This window comes from Lutjanus erythropterus, chromosome 6, assembly GCF_056507025.1.
Source record: "Lutjanus erythropterus isolate fLutEry1 chromosome 6, fLutEry1.hap2, whole genome shotgun sequence".
NCBI lineage: Eukaryota > Metazoa > Chordata > Actinopteri > Lutjaniformes > Lutjanidae > Lutjanus > Lutjanus erythropterus.
The window spans coordinates 26,854,605-26,878,360 of record NC_139322.1 but is presented as its reverse complement, the minus strand read 5'-3'; the positions used below and the strand labels follow the sequence as shown (position 1 = coordinate 26,878,360).

Here is a 23,756-nt window from a genome sequence, read left to right as displayed (position 1 = left end):
GAATTAGAATCAATAATGGCATTAGTATCAATAAAATCTTTTCAATCAATTCCCATTCCTAAGTATGTATACTATAGTCAAGCATGGAGCAGAGCTAATGGTTGAACTGAGGTGATCATCAAAAGAGAATTTCATCTGTTGAATGTGATGAATGTTCTGAAGTTAAATAATGAATCTGATAGTTTGGTTTGGAGCTACTACTGAAACTTCAGTCTTTAAACCAACATGAGTTATGAGTGTGCTAATAAACAGCAGAGATGTAGGCAGACGGAGGTGATACAGGACCTGCAATACATCATGGAGCTCACTGTTTTTGTATTCAGATCCTCAGGTTGATGACTGAACACCAGCCGCATTCTGCCAGGTTGACGCAAGGTTACATATATTTATAGCCTCGCCCGCTGTCAATCAATTCCCCCAAACCAATTTTCATCCACACTTGTGAGTTCTCACGTCTATTCCATTGCTGTTCCTGCTGTTTCTGTCACATCTTGAAAACTGTAAACTTAACATGTATTAACATGTGAGTCAATCCTTCCTGATCTATTACAGCCTTGTTCATGAGACTATAAGGTCTGGTTCTCTAAGAGCACACGGTAGAGAGAAAATGGTATATGTGCATGTACTGACATGTTTTCTAGCATCCTCCAGTCCAGTAATAACTCACTCAATGTCAATCAAATGGCACAAAGAAAGTCTGGTGTCAAGGATGATCCTGTCTGTTCAACCCAGTCAAGGAAAAATGTCCATGATGATGTTGAGGTCTTTGCTATTTTTGTTCTTTCACAAAGTAATAATTACACAAACATATCCTATTCAAAGCTCAACAAAGATGTTTGTCCTGCTATACACAATTAGACTGATAAAGACTCTTCAACAAGCAGAACATGCAGGAGGAAAAACTCTTACAGCAAGCAATAACCTGTGCATTTCATTCTGTCTGTAAGGACATTTATTGTTAGAACTGTCAAACAGGTATTTGACCATGGAGCTGTGGAATAAATGTTCCTCTACAAAAATATGCACAATTTCAGTGCATGAAACACAGAGTCAGGAAAGATGATCTTTTGTAAAAGTGATAAATCACCCATCTTTTCCCCTGTCACCAGATGTTCTTGGCTTTTCACTTGTTATCACTAATGTAGCCCATAATAATCGCAGACCATTCTCACCTGTGATGCAGATGCACCACGTGCCTCTGGAAAAACAAATATGAATAACGTGTCAACCAATGACAGTAAATGAAGATGGATGACACAACTCCACTTCCTCCCAATGTACAAAATTGAAGCCAAAATATCCTGGACACAAGCGCTGCCATCTTGCGCTTGTGGTGTCATTTGGAGCCAGAGTCTGCGGAGCAGTGATGAACGTTGAAGGCGCGGTAGTGAGTTCCCGTCCAGAGAGACGGGTGACTCAATAACGAGCAGAGCTCGGCTGTCAATTATGGCATAAAAACCCCATTTTTATAACATCAAATAACTAGTTGACTGACTGAACTGATGAGAAAAATGAACACTTTGATGTTTTATAATGGGTTATGTCCTCTTCATTTCAGTGGAGGGGGCTGGGTTTACGACCTGTACTGCAGCCACATACCGGGGCCGATTGAGATGCTTTGGCTTCTCAGAGCTCCATTTTATTTACAGTCATTGGTCTCATCAGGCACTGTTGGCCCACCCTGTGTGCCACTGGTTACAATTTATAGCACTGCTAAAAATTACACAACAGAGAATCAACTATTTGTTAAACTGCTTATGTTTTGAAGTGTTGAGTCTCCTCTGCTGTTACACTGCTCTGCCGAGTGCTTTTTTTTTTGCCATGCTAGCGGCATGGCTCTTATAGGTGGGGGGAAACTAAAAATCAGTACAGCACGGTACTGCATTATGGGACTCTGGCAAATCAACGGGAAACCAGAGATTACTGTGTCCACACCGAGACACCTGCTCCACAGCATCGTGGATTGGACTGTTACACCTGACTCTCACTCCACGCTGACCGGACGCAGCATTAAACACTCCAGCAGGACGAGGGTAGGAGGACTGTGTTTTCACATGACTAAAAATGCACTACACAATTATCTCCTTGATGTATATGTGTAAATCTATATATGTATTTAATTTGTTTCACCCTATAACATTCTGAATTCAATTAATTATTTGTATATATGTTGTATTTTGCTTGTATTATGAAGGAACTACAATTGCAATGCAGTACAACTCTGTGTTAGATAATGATGATAAATGACCTTAAATCCTTGAATATCTGCATGGCAGTATTGTATGTGACACAAAGTATCTATCTTTAATTACATTAATTATTGGACTGCAAATGCGAATTAAACTTTTTGGTAGATTTTTTAGTAGATGGTTCCGAGTTCTTTTGTGGTGAGATCAGCAAAAAGCACGGTCAGCGGGATAGGTAGGTTTTTATGACAGCGTTGTGTCTTTTGCTTCAGTAAAAATGATTGAAATGAGATGAACAGACTGAAAACGTTATCTCATTCAATAAATGTTGTTAGATGTTATATGTTAACAAAGTTTTCCCTTGGGGACATTACGCACAGTTGAAAGGTAATAAATTGCAATATATCACGATATATGTTGTCGCATACTCAGCATATCAAAAAATGTTTAAAATCGCAATAACACTCTTTCGTGACTGAAGTATCGTGATGTTATCACATGGTGGGGCCTCTGGTGATTCTTGATCCTAATGGAAAAAAACCCCTAATGACATTCCCTTCCATCTACGTCAGTCTTAGACATTTTACCTCGTTCACGTAAGCATGTTAGCATGTCATTGGTATCATGTTTACTGTACGTCAGCATTTAGCCCAAAGCACCACTGTGCTTAAGCACAGTCTAACAGAGCTGCTAGCATGGCTGCAGACTTGTTTTCTGCTTTAAAGGCACCTTGTTTGCCTGCAGGTATATCTTGGCATCATTACAGCGTGGAAAAAGGAAAGAGATTGGAAATCTGTTCACACACAAACATTTCTGTGGCATCTCGGGTGTATCGAGCAGCTTGTTTTTCTGCTCACGTGCCTTCTCACACTGATACATCATGAACATTTCCTCAGACAATGCGCATTTTCATGGCTTTTGCCACTTTGATGACAGTGAACTTGAACTGGTGTAAAGACAGTATTTATTCCTTAAATATTTTTATTTGTAAACTAATAAAAGAAGGTGAAATTATTGTTTTGTGGCAGCAAAACAACTTGCATGACAGCAGTTTTAAATCTTTACTCACTTTGAAGATGTCTGTAGAGATGTCAGTTGAATAACACTAAGTGAGCGCTGCACCAGCACATTAATGTTTTTAAAAGAATGAGCTCCACTGTTAAGAGGAGGATTTATAATGTATACTTAAGGTACTCACCCTTTCTCCAGAGCGCGGTCTCTTCTTTGGCCTGCTGGGTACTGTGTCTTCTTTAGGATTGGTGTCTATGGCCCAGTAGGAACCCTGCAGAGTGACCCCAATAAAAACAAAGAGATAAGCCTGGTGTTTGATGGAAGCTGCTCTGTTTGTGTGTTTCTCCAGTGCTTTTGATTGCTCTGTAGGTTCAGGTACACTTTCATATTCTTTTTTATCTCTCTTTAATAAGAGTCAGTGGTGAAAAAAGTCCTCAAATAATCACTTAAAACAAAAATAGCAACACCACAGGGGGGGATATATTCCATTACAAGTAAAAGTACTGAATTCAATTTTCAACAGTGTTACCTATAAAATAACTACAAAAATGTACCTTGTGTATCGAGCATGACAGTACTCATCATTAGAAAGATCCTTTGTGCAGGATTTAATTATTGCAGCATGTTAAAAGACATTTAAAATACTGGCTTTTATTGATTTAAGTTTGAGAGTTTAATTGTACTGTTGGGTAGTACTACAGAAAATCATCATTTTAAAATATGTAGATAAACTAAACAGGACAAGATAAGTAGATAAATCCATTAATGTTAGACATAACTGTAATTGGTGTAACCTCAGCCACTACTCTTATGCATTTGCTGTCCTATCCCAGACAAAAATATTTGAAACTCTGCAAGATGCCTGCAACATAATCATCAGTCCTAACCCATTCATGGCAATATTTGTCATTCAACCTGAAGCAAACTTTCCCATAACACTGCAAAGGGTTCTGTCTTACACAACTTTACTGGCCCGACGTCTCTTTCTTTTTAAGTGGAAATATATTTCAACTCGACACTAAAAGATGGATTCAAGAGGTTTGACAGTGCATCAAATGAAGAAAATCTGATTATTGTTCCTTGAAAACATTTAACAAGACATGGAGACCCTTTCTGGATAGCATAAGTAACTTGATGGTTACAGTTTACATCCATGTCTGTCCAGACTCATAATATATATGTAATGACAGCTTTGGAAGAATTTAATAAAAGGTATTAAGTGCATTTTTTAAAATGGATTATATCAACATGTCTGATTCCAGTGAATAATTGCCAGTGAGAAACATGCTCACTTCTGTTTTTACAGATGAGTACAGAGGACTGATAGAGAGCTGAACATTGTGATGTCACAGTGAAGTTGACCTTTTGACCATAAAACGCTCATCTCATCATTTTATCCTGTTAGATATATATGAGTAAGTTTGTCATAATTAGCATATAAATTCTTGAGTTATGGCCAAAACCATGCTTGTTAGGTCAGACCTTTGACCACCAAATTCTAATCAGTTCATTTTTAAGTCGAAATGGATGTTTGTACCAAGTTTAAAGAAATTAAAGAGAGTATCGGTGAACAAAAATGGTACAGTCATGAGGCCACAGTCAGCTTTGACCACCAAAATCTAATTAATTAATCCTCAAGTCCAAATGGATATTTGTGCCAAATTTGGGGAAATTCTCTCTTGAGATATTGTGTTCAATATGAAGCCCCAGATATCTGTAGAAGGAAACTATATAACTCTTACTTTGTTAGCGTATATAATGACTTATCTATGCTGTCATTATTCCAAGTTTGATTTGACAGGCATTACTCTTTTGCACATATTTTTCCTCTTATTTTATTGTGCTAGACTTGAACATATTATACTGTTCATTACAGCGTCCATCCATTATCCATCATTATTTACTTGTGTAATATCCATCTCTTTCATCCACAACATTTCCATTTGTTTCTGATGCATCTCCTCCTATTGTTGCTACTGTTACTGTAAGCTCCTTTTCTCTCTCTCTCCTCTGTGAGGCTGCTTCTCTGCCTCTAATGGGGGGAAACAAGTGTCACTAAACAAAAAAAAAAAAACTGCAGTCGATGGATCTCCCTTGCATCAGATAAAACCAGTGTATCTGTTGTTATTCCAGTTGTGTATCCGATCAGTTTTCTCTCGGTTTAGTTTTCTTGTGGTGCATACTTCTGCTTCCTATCCCCAAGAAAATCCACTGCAATCCTTTTGATACACAATGTTAAAACACAGCAGCCTCCAAAATAAACACATACAATGAGAGAGGAGGAAATCAATTGCTTTTAGGTCCTTGATTTCCTCCTGGTCTGATTTTTTTCATTTTTCCTCTTCCCTCCCAAGGAGGTCCAGAGCTGCAGACTGAATTCGGGAGGTTCATCTAGGCCACACACACACACGCATATACACACACGCGGCTCATCTCTCAACATCTAGCCATCCCCCCTCCAACACCACCTCCTCCATCCTTGCCTCTTCTCCTCCCCCTGTCTCTCAGTCCCACATCACTGAACAGTACACAGCCAATTAACGTTAGCACATGCATGATTTAGCTTCTCCCCTCTCTCTATGGCTTCAAACAGAGCTCGTACATTCAACTTCTCCACACACACACATGACCTCCCCCCCACGCCGAGCTATCGACCACTTCGATCCACGGTGTGAATTAAGGTGCTGGTCAGGTCCAAGTCAGGCTAATCAGGGGGGAGCCGCTCTCTTTGTGTCTTCGCAGACTATAGGCCTCCACTAAAGCCCAAGGATTTTCTTTGAATTATTTAAACCTTCTTTCCCCTAATTCATTTTTCAATGGCTCCAAAATCCCCTCAGTCTGGAGAAACTCCACCTCCCCCCTAAACAAAATGAGCAGAGTTTTGAGCGCTCAGTGAAAAGTTTTTGGCTTGTCGGTTTTTGTAAAAGTGGTGGATTGCTTCTAACCAGCATTCCTGGTCAAATTCAAGCACTTTTCAAGAATTTTCAGGGTGCATTTTCAAGCTTTTCAAACTTGTCTGTAAGTAAGTAGGACTTGGCATCCTATACACCCTGACCGAGCAAATATGACTTATTTTATTCTATTTCTAAAAAGTAAGACTGCAATTAATAATTACTTTCATTATCAATTAATCTAGGCAATCTTAGCCAAATGATTTAGAAAGGTGTTACCACAAGGTATTGACCTGGGCCTGGTGGTATTTGGAGGCTTCAAGCTGAGAATATCTAGAGCCATGATGAAATTGCTCTTAATGGAGAGACATATTTACTAGAAAACAGCTAACAATTAATTTCACTGTCAATGTTAATCTGTCGATCATTTACTCCGTTAATTAATTAGTTGTTTGGTCCATAAAATGTCAAAAAATGGTGAGAAATATTGACCACTGTTTTCCTATGCTCAAAGTGACATCCTCAAATGTCTTGTTTTGTCCACAACACAAAGATATTTAGTTAAGTGTTCTAGAAGACTGAGGAATCCAAAATATATTCACATTAAGAAGCTGAAATCAGAGCGAAAAATCACTATAAACAATGAATTGATTATCAAGATAGTTGGTGATTAATTTAATAATTGACAACTAAGCGATTAATCAACTAATTATTGCAGCTCTACTAAAAAGCAAACTATTCAGTCACACAGCAATTCATTATAAAAGTAATGCAATTATAATTTCGAGCAGTTTCAAGCACTTTATCAAAAATTCAAGCACTTTTCAAACCTTGAAATCACTAAATTAAAACTAAAGTGTTTTCAAGTATCCGTGTGAAACCTGTCTCGTGTTAACCCTGTGATGAGCTGGAAACGCAGACATTTGTGCCTTTTATTAAAAAATCTTGTAAGGGCAAGCTTCAGTGATCGACTGTAATTATCCTGTATACTTCCGCTGTCTGAGCAAATCCTTTGATTCAGCACAAACAACGACTTGACAAATTGTTGTTATCAAACCTGTGCTGCTGCTGAAGTGGCCGCGGCAACTCTGCTTCCAAACCACAGCGGTGGCAGCAGTGGTGAAAAATATCTAATGCTTCCTCTGATTGTGTGTGTGTGTGTGTGTGTGTGTGTGTGTGAGAGAGAGAGAGAGAGAGAGAGGGGAACGAGGCCTAATAAAGCATAACAGATGCGTGAACGGCCTTGCATCTGAAGGAGTGTACCTACATATACTTATTATTCATTACTCCCTGTACCACATTATTACTTGGCAGAATCAATATCGGAAGAGGTGCAGAAAACAGAGAAAGCGGCATTAGGCATTCAGCTGGTTATGGAGCTACAAATTGCTTTTAAGTGCAGACACTCTGTGTGTGTGTGTGTGACAAAGAAACAGAACAAGTGAGTATGGTTGTCTTTGTGTGCACTTATGCACAAGTGTGTGCACACACGTGCTGCACAACGGCGACTAAACACGTGAAAAGTAATCGCGTCCGCCGCGGCCTCATTTGTAAGCTCGCTAGAATAGGCTTGCATTTTCATTGTGTGTTGCACCGTAATTCAAGCTGAGCCTTTCAGTCGCATTACATTGTTCAGGAAATACTTACTTTTCCAGGGTCGTCTTTGGAGCGAGGCACTTTGAGAAAACACTTGTTCAAGGACAGGTTGTGTCGTATAGAATTCTGCAGGGAGAGACAGACCGAGAGAGAAGGAGAAAGAGAGAAAGGAAGGAGGAGAAAAGGCAGGAGAGGAGAAGAAACAGGACAAACACATAGTTAGAGTAACTTATATACCTATATACACAATAAATTACATTTAGTCACTGTACTATACAGTACCATCAGCTGATTCAGTTCCCAGTCTGTTATAGTGTTAATTCAGCAGAAGTTCATTCCTTTTTGAGAAGATGAGATATTCTGTCCTCTAGACCAGTGGTGTACAACCTATGGGTTGTGTTACAGCTGGGACTCTACAGATGGGTCACATGATATATTTGAGGGGTTACAAGATAGTTAACAGAACAGGAGAGAATCAAAAAATATTTTCCCCTCACAATTTCCATACTTCCTGTGAAATATTGCCTGCTCTTAGTCTTTCTTACAGTTTAAGAAGAGAAAATCACTTTGGTTGAACTGCTCATAGCTCATTTCAATACTATTTTGAACCAGGGATGAGGGGTCACTCTTTGAAGTTTTTTCCATGACTCCCTGATGTACAAGGCAATGTCATTCTCACCCAAATCAGGCCTATCAAAACATTTGAAAACAGAAATCAACCAGTGGAGTTTCTATTTGCATAGAAAAGGTGATATTAATAACTGGAATTGGGAAATGTAGTAGCAATAGACGGCAAGGCTAGAGTGGTGTAAAGGTATTACAGTATACCAGAGTATTAAGAAATCCTGACACTATGATTTTCAATACCATCAAAAAAACAGACGCTGCTCTGCCTATTCAACTGTACTGTAGTGTGCAGCACCGCCATCAGAGGTCAGTCTCTCTACCGTTGAACAAGGCAGCACAGCTGAGCTTAGAAACTCAGCATCTGAGGGGACAGAGTCACAGGACTACCCGGTGAAAAAGAAAAATGCCTCTGCCAATGTTTGGGAGTATTTTGGGTTTGGTACTGATGATGAAGGTAAACTAACAAACACTGCAGACTACTTAATCCACTACATAATGAGTGAAACTTTAGTTGAGTGAGCACAAGAGAGAGAGCGTGAAAGGCAGAAAGTGACAGTGAATGCAAACTCAGTGAGGGAAAAGGTGATAAGTAAATTTGTCAGTCTGGCAGTAAATTTACAGTTTAGGTTTGAATTTGTCAGTGAATAACACTGACTCCACACATGATAATAATAATAATAAACTATATAAATTAAGTTTATTAGCATAATAATTGGGGGAAAAAAACCTTCTCTAAACCCTAGATTCTCAAACTGTTGTACTTGTACCACAGATAGTTGTTGTGCTCCTTTAAAATCACACTGAGGGTTCTCCTAAAATATTAAAAATTAAATAAATTCATTAATTAAAAAATAGATAATTAAAATAAAAAACTTAAAGTATGAGATCACTAAAATTTAAAACATTCCTGTGAAATTTTGGGTTCAATATCAGCTCTTTACATAGACACGTTCATGCACATAGTGCATGCATACATTACCATGATTAGCCCTGAGCTAGACTGTGATACTCTGAAGGTAGTGTGATTGACAACAGCCAACTATAAATAAATAATCCTCTTATTAGGAATAAATGCATCCTATATGCCCTTTAACTTCAGTCATAGTTGTGGTATTTTGAGAGCCTAATATTTTCTGAGGTTGTACATGGTGTAAAAAGTTTGGGAAACATTGCTCCAATCAAAATCATCTTGGGTGGCGATGCAATAATGGTGCCCATGCAAAATAGTGTTGGGGGTGGGGCACTGAAATAGCTGGAAATGTGAAGGGGGCGTATTGAAGCTAAAACAGAGTATCAAATTGGCCTTTATGAAGAGTCTGCTATTTCTGAAGCATTTAACAAATTCATAGTTTTGTCCATAATGACTGTAAACTGACATTTCTACAATTTGTAACACCTCCTTACTATTGTTTGTGTGTATGTGTGTTGTGAGGGAAGACAGAAAGAAAAAGAGGGCCCATAACAGTGTAGGCTAACCTGACATGAACCTGTTCTCCCTTCAGGCTCCCGTTCTCCACTCATCTGCTGCTGCTAATTAATACCACTGGGGAGGAGGAGGGGAGAAGACAGAGGGATGGGAGGTATTTCTCTACTCTTTCTCCTGAGCTCTCATTGCTCAACTCCGGCTTTGTTTCTCCAACAAAAAAACACCTTCTCTGTCTGTCTCTGGCATACCAGAACAGCCCGGTCCACCTCTGCATCGCCCTGCTCCTCCTGCATGAGAAAAGCTCTGGCAGTTTTCAGCTGCTCCACTTAGCGGGTCACTGCCTGTTTGCGGCCGTCCATCAAGGAAATGCGTGGCAGTCGGGTGATGAAAATGGCAAGGAGGACTGCCACAAGCTCAGCGCACAAAGGCAACCATCTGTTCCCAAAACTTTCCTGTGGGAGGAGGCGCCTGATCATTAACACCGAGTCTGCCCGTCACTTCAGCAGCCAACTCGTCTAACTCTACTAACCTCTACCGACTGTTTGTTTATTTATTTACACACTATTTTCTTATTACCCTAGCAGTTTTTGCACACCTGTGCACAACTTGCAATGTCTGCACAATGCTGCGTATTTCAGACTTTGCACACTCTGGCACTTTTCACTTTCAGGCGCGTGTGCTGGGGCCAGGCGGCATACCAAAATGTTACCACTGCTGATGTTAAAAATCTCTTATCCACCTAAATTTGTTCTTGTCATTAAGTTTGGTATATGTTTTCCCACTGTGTGGAGTCATAAACTGTACCCTTAAAGTAAATGAAGAGTTTCAAGTATTATTTCTGGAATGGTTTGGGGCACAGGGACCTGGTTTTCATCATGAGTGAGTCCTTCAGTTTCCCAAACCTTTTTTCTGGGGACTGATATTTAAAAATGACCAACCGTTGTTAACAATATTCCAATAAACCTTGAGAAGAGTTGATTTGTGCATAAATGATTTGTTCCTGACCATTTCCACTGCCATTTCCACATCACCTTATATTATCTTCACACGCTATTGAAAACATACACATGTTAAAAACTTTATAAATGAGAAATAAAGTAATTCAGGCTGAGTTAATAAGCCAGCTCAGTGTTTTTATTTCCTTTCATCAGGAAAACAATGTTGAATATTTTAGTCTACTTCATAAATGAGACAAAATAAGTGCATTTAGGACAGAAACTGAAATCTGCTGCCTGCTGTCTGGTCCATGTTGATGCATTGTCTATCTTCATCTCTAAAGGTATGCAAAATATCAATGTAATATAATCAAAGTCATTTGAGTCATTAAAACAAAATAAAGAGTCTACAGCCATGCAAGCAGCTCTGTGAGGCTATACTACGCTAACATGCTCACAAAGCTAACGTGGTGATGTAGAGTTGTTTAATTTAGCATATTAGCATGCTACAAATTGCTAAGTAGCACAAAACACAGCTGTGGCAGATGGGAATGTTAGTTTTTCAGATATTTGGTCAAAAATCAAAAGTCATGTACATTTTTTTTAGTCTGATTTAATCTGAACTTATTACAATTCAATCTGAGGGGGACATGAATGTCTGCACCAAACCTTGAACCGTGAACCTTAGAGGGGTGCTAGAGAAAACCCAATGGATCATTTAAGTATTTTTAATCAGTCGTCTGGGAACCTTGAATGTTTCTAACCAATTTCATGACAATGATTCTAGCAGATGCTGAGATATTTGATTGGTTAAGTGGACACTCTGACCTACTGGTGGTGGCAGAGGAACAGTCAGGGGATCACCAAAGTCAGTAGGATTCAACCTCTAGGGACCATGAATGTCTGTAGAAACTTTTATGGCAATTCATCAAATAGTTGTTGAGACATTTCAGTTTGGACTGAAGTGGTGGACCAACCACACTTCCATATACAGCCAGGTCACCAGTATGGATAAAAATTCAATCTTTATATGAGTCAAAAATCTCTTATCTTCTATCTCCAGTTGTCACCCACTCAGCACTAAATCAATACATGTTGAGATTTTTGGTCAAAAATATCACCCAGCCTATATATTATACAAAGCAATTACATTTTTATGTACTCACTTCCATTTAGATTTCATGTTCAGTACTTTCCATTCAGAGTTTCATTTCCATTCTATTCTGCAGAGAGCTTTTGTAGCATGAAGCCCATACACAACATATGCACAAACCCACACACTCTTAGCCACCCACACATTCCCCCAAAAAAAGGTCATTGACACATTAAACAGTTTCTTTTTTCTTCTCGGTGATAGGAAACTGTACACAAAGCACACACACAAAAAAAAACTACCACAATTCAGCCCTCAGACAGCTGCAAGGACATACATGTTCAAGAAGAAAACTGTGTGTGTCTTTGTGTACTGAGAAGGGAGACCGTCCTTCCACCAAGAAAGCATCCGTCTCCTTGTCTGAACACGGCGCACATATGGACACATAACTATGAATGCCTTCTTTCCTTCATGTTATGGAAACAGTGTAATCTCTTCTCACTGAAAGGGAATAGTCATCATCAATAAATGTACTGATTAGCGGTGCTGTGAAGTAAGATAATGAGATTCACTGCTGTGTCCTCCTTCCACCCACTCCTCACCCGGCCTGATTAATGAGCTTATTGGGCCGGGCTGGGGCCATGCCATTCCTGCCCAGTGGCTGATGGATCACACAGTCACAGGCGTCGTGTGTGAGTGTGTCTGCAAGTTTGTGTGAGGTGTAGGAAGGACACTGAAGAAGAGCAGTCGACCGATATTTTTCAATGGCCAATACCGATATTTTGAAGAGCATGCAATGCAAGTATCAAAACAAATAAGTCACACATTATTCCATTATTCCATGCACATTACAATCTAATATACATGGTTATCTTAGCCAGTAAAATGTTGTTTTAGATGGATTATTCAGTAATTAATAAAACTGAAAATACATCACAGATTTCTGAACTAACCTTTTCAACACTTTCCCAAGACTCACAAGGGGAAGTGCTAACAATGTTCCACACTGACAAGGCTGCTTGTAGATGTGTCTGCAGTTATTTTTTGTTTATCGCCCTCTGAACGCCGGCATCAGCCGATGATGATTATCTCAAAAATGCCAGTTAATAAGTCTATTGCTAGGGTGATGAGTCCAGCCCCATCTAACAAATGATTTATTGTCTGAAAGCGAGTGATGACACCAGCGGCTTTCTAAAAAGTTCAGAGATTTTCAACCAGGGGTGGTCAGAGGGGCCACACAAAAATTTTGGGTGCAGCGCTTTTTCTCTAGATGGCTGCATACTGCCATGTAAGCCCTCTCCTCATTGAACAATTGAAAACAAAACAAAACAAAACAAAACACGCTATGGACACAAGCCTGTGAGCTCTGAAGTACCGTCTCTGGGCAATAATTAAATCTTATTAAACTTTGTCATTCAATAGAATCCTATTGTAATGAAATAAAGATACTGTAATACACAATTCCACAGTCTAAGTTAATAATGAAAGAATTATTTTTTAATTATTTGATAAATGACAATAGAAACTTCAAACTAAGTTACTGCATGATATTATTCATTAGTTAGAGCCTTGCTTGTGTTGTATCAGATCTAAGATGTACGTCTCTTTGGATAAAAGCGTCTGCTGAAAGAAATTGTAAATTGTAAACTGTATTTGTACATTAAAAGACGGACAGAGTGATAGAGTAAGAAAGAGATATTTGTTTTGTTTGACAAAGTGTGTGTATATGTGTATGCATGCATGAATACACTGTATATATCATTCTGAGCGAAGACTACAGTGCACCTGCATCCATTTGTTTTATAATCTACCTTACGTGGACAGTTCCCATGATGCCTCTTGATTTTACGAGCAATTTTTCTTTTATGACTAAGAGCTATGTCTTAGAAAAATAAGGTCAAACAGCCGTTTTTACACAAGGTTATTATTAGATATGAGACGATGTGCATGCATGTGTGGTATGTACAGTACTGTTCATGTGTCTATGTGGTAGCGGGTGCTGCTGCTGCTTAATGTAGGGTGCAGCATCCTGGATTTGAAGAGGTTGGTTATATAAGGCAGGCTCGATAAGCATGGATGACTTTTTGACAAAATGCAATGTGATATAATGTGATGTGTGACAAAAAGTCAGGTTTTGGAAAGATGCTTTCGGGTGGAGAGACAGAGCAAAGGAGTTTAAGAGTGTGTATGTGTGTGTTTATGCAGGTGTGTACCAGTCAAAGAGAGTGATCAAATAGAGAAGACAAATCTGAAGTGTGACAGAAGTGGTTGAAGAGGTTAAAGTCGATGTGTGTGCAGATGAGGTAAGGTAAGGTGCAGATTAAAGCAGCCAGAGGGATATTCTGACCAAAGGCAGGAAGCTTGCTGTGTGTGTGTGTGTGTGTGTGTGTGTGTGTGTGTGTGTGTGTGTGTGTGTGTGTGTGTGTGTGTGTGTGTGTGTTAGAGAGTGTGTTGATACGCCAAGGAAACAGGTCACACGGAGAAGACTGAAGTTACATAAGCGGGTAGGTTTGGAAGATTTGGGTCATGGCAGCTGACTTAAATACAAAGGGGCAACATGAGATGGCATTTCCTCTAAACTGAGCTAAACAATCTTGAAAAGTGATGTTTCACGAGCGTGGCAACAACACTTCTCAACAAAACAATGCTGATTACACTGAAATGGTTGGTTGATGAAGTTCGGTCCACTGGAAACATACAGTAAAGCCCAACTGGTATAGAGTTGCAAAGTGGGAGGAAGCATTTTCATGTGCCTAGGTTTCCAGAAGTAACAGTCCCATTTATTTTCTGCATAGACAGTAGAAGAAAACAAACACTCCAACACTTACATAGGCCTTGAACTCCCCCATTTAAATCAGTGATTAGAATACACTGTATCTGGTTCTTTGAATAAAAAAAAGTCATAAAAACTTGAGAGGTCAAGTACGACTACCAAGACCATTTCTGTGATCAACACAATATTAAATGGCCCTGAAAATGTATTTTCTCAAGTGGCTTCAATTCGTTAGTGACTAGATCCTGGAGATACATGAACATGCTGTTTTATGCTATAGTTTCCACATGAGAGATTTCTGTATTTTGTTTTTTTCTCTCTCTCTCTGCACTTTTCAGTGGTTTGAGGAGGGCAGAGGTCTGTCAGAGAAAGGTGATGTCATATTGCATGCACCAATCAGGAGTTGGCAACATTTGAATGAAAATGTGTTGACAGTTGTGGGGTTGCTTGCTCACGTTAACAGATCACTGTAAATCAAATCTGATCAAACCATGCAATCCTGATTGGCCGACTTGACTAGACTTCTAAGTGTTAATAACTCTCTTAATAAATAATAAATAATTAGATAGCACCAAAAGATGCAGGCTTCACTACAAAATCAACTGCAACTCACTTAATTCTGAACCCATTTTCATGAAATTTGGTTTGTTATAAACATGAGAAATTGAACATGATACTATTTACTTGCTGAAATTAAATCCAGTTACTTGGGGTGATCTAATCTGCTCTATGCCAAAACATGACCATTCTGAGTAAACACAACTTCCACTGGGACATGCAGGCTCTGAACTGTGAATAGACAACATCAAATGAAAACTATTTAGAATTTCAGCTTCTGTAACTTTCTCCAAAAATGTACATTTCTATGTCTAACATACTTCGTTCCGTTTATTGTTTCCTTATTAGGTTAATATAGTTAGGTGTTTTATCCATCTCCTCTATCCACTATTCTATCCATCTCAAAAAAGAGACTATATTTAAACATTATTAAAACATTGCATACATCTATATAAGAAAGCGTACACTATACTATACAAGAAACTTTTTTCAATACTTTGCAAACTGCACTGGTTGCATCTGAGCGCTGTGGTGTCATTACAGGAGGTGCTTCTCCATCTGTTGCAGCTGCATTCGACTGAGTGACCTTTTCTGGTTTCATTCGATTTCAAGGTGAATCCAACCAGGTGGCAGGCATCAAGAATAACTACTGAGAAATAGCCGATCTTCACACCGATGGCCTCTTTTGTTTATGTAGGTCATATAGAAGCATCAGTGTTAAATGGAGGCTGTTTCATAACCAGTCAAATAGTCCTCGTTGTATGTTTAAGAAATTATATATGGCTTTATTTAACAGTTTAGACTCTGAACACAAAGACAGACGTGTAAAGCACACAGCCTGAGGTATCAATATCAAGTCTGCTGACAATATAATAATAAATTAAAGGTACATTTTTGTATGGACACATGAAACAAATAAATAAGACAGGACTGCTGAAAACAAATGTAAAACACGAAAGAAACTAATTTAAATTCAGTTCAGTGTAGTTTGAAATCCGGTTTTCTGGACCGTTGTGGTTTTGACCATGAAGAGCCTCACTCAAAATGTGGATTTTTAAGTTTTTTGTTGTTGAATAAATTCACTAACATGGCTTGGCAAGCTGTAACATGTTAACAGAAAGGATCCCTTCATGTCTGTGTTTTGTGTAAACCCTGCTGAAACCTCAGCTCAACTGTGCGTCTGCAGGGAGACTGTCTGTAGGTCAAAGGGCAAGAGGTTTGCTGGCCAGGGTATTAACCTATGGAAAGCCTATGGAGTTTGACGCACGCACACACAAATGCACACCCACACTGCAGCATTCAGGAAAGTCTCTCCCATGCCCTTCAGGATGAATGCATTGTGGTGTCAGGCAGAGAGGTAGTCCTTGTGCGCACACAGACAGAACAATAGATAAAGAAGCAGAGAGAAGAAGAGAAAAGGGAAGGAAGATATAGCAAGAGGGGATATTTGGAGAAAAGAGAGACGGCAGAGATTTTATTAACTTTCAGCTGAACCCATACAGTGCATAAAGAGAGGGTAAAATGTGGTAAAGTTTGAAGGTAAGGCAGAGGAGAAGGAGCTGGGAAGAGGGAGGGTGCAAGAGGAGGCACAAAGAAATAAAGAGCTGGAGTCGGCTGGAAGAGGGAGTGTGGGGGTACGTGCACATACGGACAGGTGTCTTAGATGTGAAAGTCTCCTGGGTTCTGAGCATCATTGAGATGCCTTATTATATCCTGATGGTGACGGAGTGACAGACGCTCCGTGAGAATGCGAGGTTGAATACAAGTCACTACTTCAAACCCCATCTAATACATATTCATTTCATTTGATGGACCCTTCCCCCGCCCTCTTCACTCCCCCACTGAAGTACTTCACACAAGTCATCTATAAGATGAGAAGTGTGTGTGTGTGTGTGTGTGTGTGTGACTCTGCAGTGTGTGTTTATACACCGTCTGAATGTGTGTGTGTATGTGTGCAGCTGTGTGTCTTTCAGTTTTACTTGTGCATGCACCTGCACCTAAATGTGTACGTAGGCAGGTGTGTGTGCACCTGTGCATGCGCCTGTGAGCAGTTATGTACACACCTGTTCATGTGTGTGAGTTTGTATTTATACGCATGCATGTTTTACAGCAATAGTGTGCCAGTAAAGGAGAGAACGAGTACAAGTGTGTGTGTGTGTGTGTGTGTGTGTGTGTGTGTGTGTGTGTGTGTGTGTGTGTGTGTGTGTGTGTGTGTGATGGCACAAAGCCATCTCAGACAAGGTGGAGGTAGGGTTGCCGCTGTCTCTGGAGATCTAAGAAGCTCCAACACAATAAGAGTAGACTAAAATTCAGTGTATCATTCCAACCAGCAGACCCTGCTTCAACAAAATGTGTCCTAAATCTGCTGTATCATTGTCTTCTCGCAGGTTACCATTTTCACAAGTCCGCTTTAATCATTACAACTGGCATAAACTCATGTATTTGCACCTTATCCTCACAACAGAGGAAATCTGAGCAGCGCTGCTGTGGTCCATGATGGTCATCTTCCTAAAACAAACCGTGTCTTTCACAGATCAACACATGTCTGTACTGGCAACTAGAGACTGTTTTCAACGGCTCTCTGTCCTCATCTCTCAGCACTTTCTTAGTCTCTTTTTGAATCACTGTGGTTTGGAGTTTAGTTTCACTCATCCGTTTCTGTTCATGGTGGCAAATAACCAAATGGGACATGAACAAAGTCAGCTCATTCTACTACGACTGACTGCATCATCTGCTGATGATTCTGGACCAAGAAGATAACAAATAAGGCAGTGATTTTCAAACGTTCTGTGCCCAAGGCACACCAAAGGGCAAGCTAAAATCTCAAGACACACTTGTATTCATATCTGTGCAAAGTAGCCTCTATAACCAACCTAACCAATGGAGGAAATCAGTACTAGCCAATCAGAGGCTGAGTTCCAGAACTGTGGGTGGGGAAAAAATAAGGTGTCAATCAATCAGAGCCTTTGATGTGTCACACACACACACAAATTACTAACATCTAGCAACTGCACAAACAACAAAAACTGATCTTTCCTTTGACCAAAGGTTTTTAAAGGAATTTGCTTTGGTATTGGGAAATGAATGTATACACAGCACTGATGTAGGAAATCAAAAAGTCATTAACAACTTTTTGTATAGTTGTATATTGCAATAATAATGTATAGTTGCCACAAAAGTCCCGGGCACCACTGGACTTGCAGCAGTATTGGCTGGTTGTAATCTACAAACTCACACTAGATGCCAATACATCCTACTCACTGGTCCTTTAAAATAGCTTGGATACATACTAAAATGTGGATTACCAAAGGCCTCTTGTGTCTCTCATGGGTGAGGCACAACTAGCTGCTAAAGACTATATATATATAAATAAGTTATATTCATAAATGCGTTATATCAAGTTACTGTTGAATGGCAGAGACAACAGCCGCTAACAAAGCTACACCCCTTACATCTTTTCAGGAACGATGGTCTGCCCCCATTCTCTTCAGTAGTAAGTACACAATGCCACCGCCCCAATATGAAAGGCTGCCCTAAAAACTTTGGATTGGCTCAGCAATGGAGTTTTTTTTATTTTTTTTTACTCTATTTACTTCCACCCAGTTTTCACAAAGTAAGCTGGGAGATTGTCCTTGGTCTCTATTGAGGGAAGCATTTAGGGACTGACCTGTGAGTCTAACCAACGGGAGACTTTTATTGTGAAGCAGCTATAGGAAATGTAGTATGACTGACTGCATTTTCCGCGTTGTTATGGGAAACAACAACAACCTGCAAGCTAGCAACCTGGCAAGTTACCACCTGGGTTGTTAATGGTTCATCATTAATTTAACAGAGCTTGGTTAGAAGTGCCATCCTCCAATAAAAATTACAAGTTGAAACAGACACAGTGAGCTGGTTAAATACACATGATGGGCTTTTACTTTGTTTTCCCCAAACCAGCAGATCTCTGTATCCTCAAAGTTAACAACGTATTTGACCTCGCCATGCTGTGCAGTGGAAAAATACTCACATTGTTCCAGCATGGCTTGAAAGGAAGCTCACAAGTCAGATCAGCAAGACTACTCCCCCCCACTATCAAAATATGGCACATGAGTCATGAGCAGCTCAACCAGAGTGTTCATTCAAATAGCTGTCACAAGCCTGAAGATGTAAAACTGTCCAGTCTTTCAAAATAAAAGAGCAGAGAGAAAAGTACCCATATCTTTTGACCACTCGATTTATCGTGCTCTATCTCCAGGTTGGTAACCACTGTCCTGAACCGCCAAACATTAGACATACTCTACTAGCTACCATCCTCCCTCTGTCACATCAGGAGGATTTCTCATCTCACAACTGATTTAGAAAGACAAATCCTTTCAGCTGTTATTCTAATATAGTGTTTCAAAAATAACACAGAGACCAAACTAGGCTGCAGAGCAGCAAGAGGTCATGGTGGCACACTTCCTGTTGCTGGTTGTGTTGAGCAGAGTGCTGTGGCGAAGTGACAGCTTCTGTCAGCGACTTTCCGGGAGAGGAGGCGAGTGAGTGGGGGACGAGGAGGGAGGGGAAGGAGGACGAGCAGGAAGTGCCTTGGTTGTACTCTGCATCCCAATAATGTTTGACAGCCTCCTATTTCCATCCTCGTCTTTACTTGATGAACTGCAGAGAATCTACAGTGAGTTTCGAACTTATTCATTCCATGGAAAGAGCTGTCTATAAAATGTTTGGGTACAAAAACTCAGCACTTTTGACAGCACCTACCAAGCACCTATTCAAGTTAAATTAATCGTTGCCAAATTTCGCTAACTGCAGACTATCAACGGGGCAATATTACAGTATGCAAGCACAGCAGTGGTTACAACAACAACAACAACAACAACAACAACAACAACAACAACAACAACATCATAACAGGAAGGATATCACTGTTTCTTCCATTTTTCTGGTTTAGCGAGATGTAGAAAATGTTCTAAATAAAAAACAATGCTGAACTTTCGAAGTTTGAATTCCTAGTACCAGTACCATATCAGTTCAAATGTGAGTGGTACCCAACCCTGGTCTGCAAAGACACAATTTGGCAGTATGAGAAAGGAAAGTTAAGAAACCACATTCCTTCCACCATACCCCACGCTGTGATGTGTCAATGTCAATTTAGCTGATCGGGCAGCGGCAGTGCAGGAGTTGCTGTTTGCTTTGGTTTAACAGTTAGTATGTCAGCGGGTCGATAGAACATTTTACCAACCTTCAATATCTGCTGAACTTAGTTTTGATAGTCGCCGATGGCTGCGCCGCCTCCACCAGCCACATTATTCTCCATTACATCAGGCTTCTCAACAGGAATCACTGACTTTAAGGGAAATAAATAAAAATCGCTCCCAGCTAAGTTTTTTTTTTTTTTTCACACTAGTGAGATGTTCAGTTCCATATTTTTTATATTAATTTAGGTAATACTTGTTTTGAGTTTGATGTTCATTGATCCAGATTTATGTACAGTTCAACAGTTTCTGTTAAATTTGAAGACTGTTCATTTCTAATAGTGTCACTTTATTATTTTGTGGGGAGTGGGGGTGGTGGTGGTGGGGTGATATTGGTCAATTATTGGCTACTGGCTTTTTGCTGCTCCAAACTATTATATCGGCCATTAAAAACCCTGCCAGCAAGAACAGTTAATGTCTATTTCTGTGCTAGCTCAGCTGTCAGACCACAGAATCTAAAATAATCTGAAAATGAGAACAAATTTTGAGTTTGGGGGTTTAACCATTTGAGATTCTGGAAAGTAACCCGACTGTTTCCGTCACACTCCTTAGCAGATGCTGTCGGTAACACACATTTTTGTTGTTTAAAGACCCAAAGACAATGAAAAAGAAGAGATCGGAGACAGCGATCTGAAAGTGCAACTGTGGAGGCGTGTTGCTTTCACATGCACACTGTATTATCAGATTATGCCATTTTAGTGGGGATACACTGCACTCATATGAGAAATAGTCACAGATTCCTTGAAATAATTACATGGTGTACACAGGCAAGTACACCATTACCTGTATCTGTGACTGTTCAACCACCTACATTATCTATATTCCTCCTTTGTGCTTAGAATAAACAGAATAAACTGTGTGAGTGGTGCGTAAACCACACTTGTAATAAAAGTTAATATATTTATTGTTTATTCGGAAACTTTGAAGAAGTAAGCTTCAGGTCATTTTTTGATCACAAGACTAAGAATTATCATAAAAGAAGTGTTTATAAGCTTGCATAAATAAACGTAAGTGAATAAATAAACACAGCACACGCTGTATTAGCTACCCAATGAGGACGTTCCTTCATCACCAGTAATGCTATTGATAAATTTTACTCTGACAATACTTATACTCATTCAAAGTACATTATCTGTACCAGATACTTCTGCCAATTACTCATTCAACTCTAGTGTTCACCCATGAATACTTGTGTAGCTAAAGACCATAGCTGTTTTGTGATCTGTACAATCACCCTCCACAGTTTGGCACACATGTGAACCACGGTCTAATTGTAATCATCATAGTGTGTAATAAATGTTTTACTGCTGTTGTGTCTTTTTATAGCAATATTTTCCTATATCTTGGCGGAGAGTTGCAGTGAAGACCACTGGTTACTGGTCTGCATTAGTGATTACTGATATGAAAAATTATCCAATCTATGACTCAAAATAGTGACACAATCCAAACCATGACTTTTGTGCTCACTAACATCCCTAATTAATACTGTGCGTCATTGTAGCGATGATGTTCAGAGCAAAAGCAAGCTTAACTGTCAACAACTAAAAAGCCATCAATCTGGGAAATGGGAATGAGACTTAACAATCAAAGATCTTTCTCTAGAATCGCTCACTGCACCTTTAAGACTCACAAAGGACAATCATTGACAAAATCTGCTTTAATTCAGGCTACTCTTGAGGTCAAAATACTTCAGTGAAAATCATCTGATGACACCTGTGATCATTTTATCTGACTGGCCTTCCTTATAAAAGCAATACACAGATTTCACTGATACACTCGAGCAAAGCCTCTAACTTGGTCAAGTTTTGTTCTGTGAAACACTGATGTTATTTAGGGTCTGACAAAAGACGGGCCCATGTCTCTTTGCGGGATACAAACCCAGCGACTAGCGAATAAGCTCATTCTGTGGTATAATTGTTGCATTCCAGAGTGCTACGGAAACCAGCCTTAAGCCTATTATTAGCCATATGGAGAGTGCTACAGGCCTGGCTGGTTAGAGAGGGAAACGCAGTGCTGGATGAGTGCCAAATCCTCGAGGAGATAGCAAGAGAAATTCCTCGCTTTTAATTAAGAATTTAATACTGAGACTGCTATTAGTGATTAGTATGTAATTAAAAGCTCTAGCAGTGTTACACATACAAGTATAATTAATAGCTGCATGTGTGGATGTATATGTGTGTCTGTGTGTATGGAGGGAGCCTAAAAATTACACTCCGATGATAATCTCTGGTTGTTCTTCAAACGTTAGCAACAGTTTATATTAAAAATACAAATGTGGTGAAGGGAAAGTGTTCCCAGAATATATTGCCTCATAAAGAAATGTCATCACATGCAGAAAGAGTGTGGCTTTTATTGTTTCACAGTTCACCTTTAGCTTCTAAAAGTTTAAGCAAGTAAATAAGATTTGTTGCATGAGGGATGTCCTCCACAGTTCTACATCTTTGCCTATGAAATATTAGCTTCGTATTGAAGAAAAAATACTTTGCTGTTCATGCTAAAAAAAAAAAAAAAAAAAAAAAAGAATTATTAGCTATATATTTTGGCTCACCTCTCCAAGATGTTTTCATGTTATAGATGTAAATGCATAACTGAAACAAGTTTCTCATTGATCTCAGCAGTATAGCAGATTCACAGTATAAAATTGAAAATTGACAGCTATCATACAATGTACTTTTGCTTATCTATGGCACTGAATTCTACCATATTGGTGTCCTAATTTTTGTATTCAAATGAAATGTGTACATTTTTTCTATTTATTTTCAATAGGGAGACCTTTTACACAAACATCCATTAAAAATGGCACAGTATTTTGTAAAATTATAATAAAGCATTTGTTGAACTAAAATCTATTTTTGTATTCCTTTAAAGTTATATCATGTAACATCTCTGTATTAAAATGTCTAAAAACACAACATTATATATTTTTCTGAGTTTTGTGTACTTAAATTTATTCCAAATGTTTCAAACAACAATCAAATGCAGAGAAATTCATGATTTCTTCAAGGTAATGATGCATTTCCTGCTAACCACTAGTTGCTATAACTTAAAGGAAAACACAGAATACGTCAGATACATCAGGGAGTAAGGAAGCAAATCGGCAAACATGACACGTAACATAACATGAATAAAACTTAAATACATTACCTCATCCATGAACGTGATTCCTGTGTAAAAGTGAAGAAAAGAACTCCCATGATCCCATGCTACTTCACATAGCATCACACTACATCTTTGTTATTGTTTTGACATGAGAGAGACCCAAGCAGCAGAATTTACATATTGTAAATTAAAGGGTCTTTGTAACTGATAATAATGATAATTGTGTAACACCATAGACTGTGATTTCTCCTGAGACAGTTATTATACCATCATACTAGCCAAGAGTATAATTGTGATATGGTCAATTGTAGACAACAATCAATATTA

The 23,756-nt window shown here is 39.1% G+C and overlaps 1 protein-coding gene across 3 annotated transcripts in view; it reads right to left on the bottom strand.

The window, feature by feature from the left end:
- LOC146325422 (forkhead box protein J3-like) overlaps positions 1-23,756 on the bottom strand; it is an 87,714-nt gene that overhangs the window by 35,550 nt on the left and 28,408 nt on the right. For all 3 annotated transcript variants that reach the window (XM_084721443.1, XM_084721445.1, XM_084721444.1), the window contains 2 exons: positions 7,736-7,810; positions 3,385-3,468 (listed from right to left, as the gene is read on the bottom strand). In XM_084721443.1, coding sequence (XP_084577569.1) covers positions 3,385-3,468; positions 7,736-7,810 — 159 coding nt within the window. The remainder of the gene's footprint in view (positions 1-3,384; positions 3,469-7,735; positions 7,811-23,756) is intronic.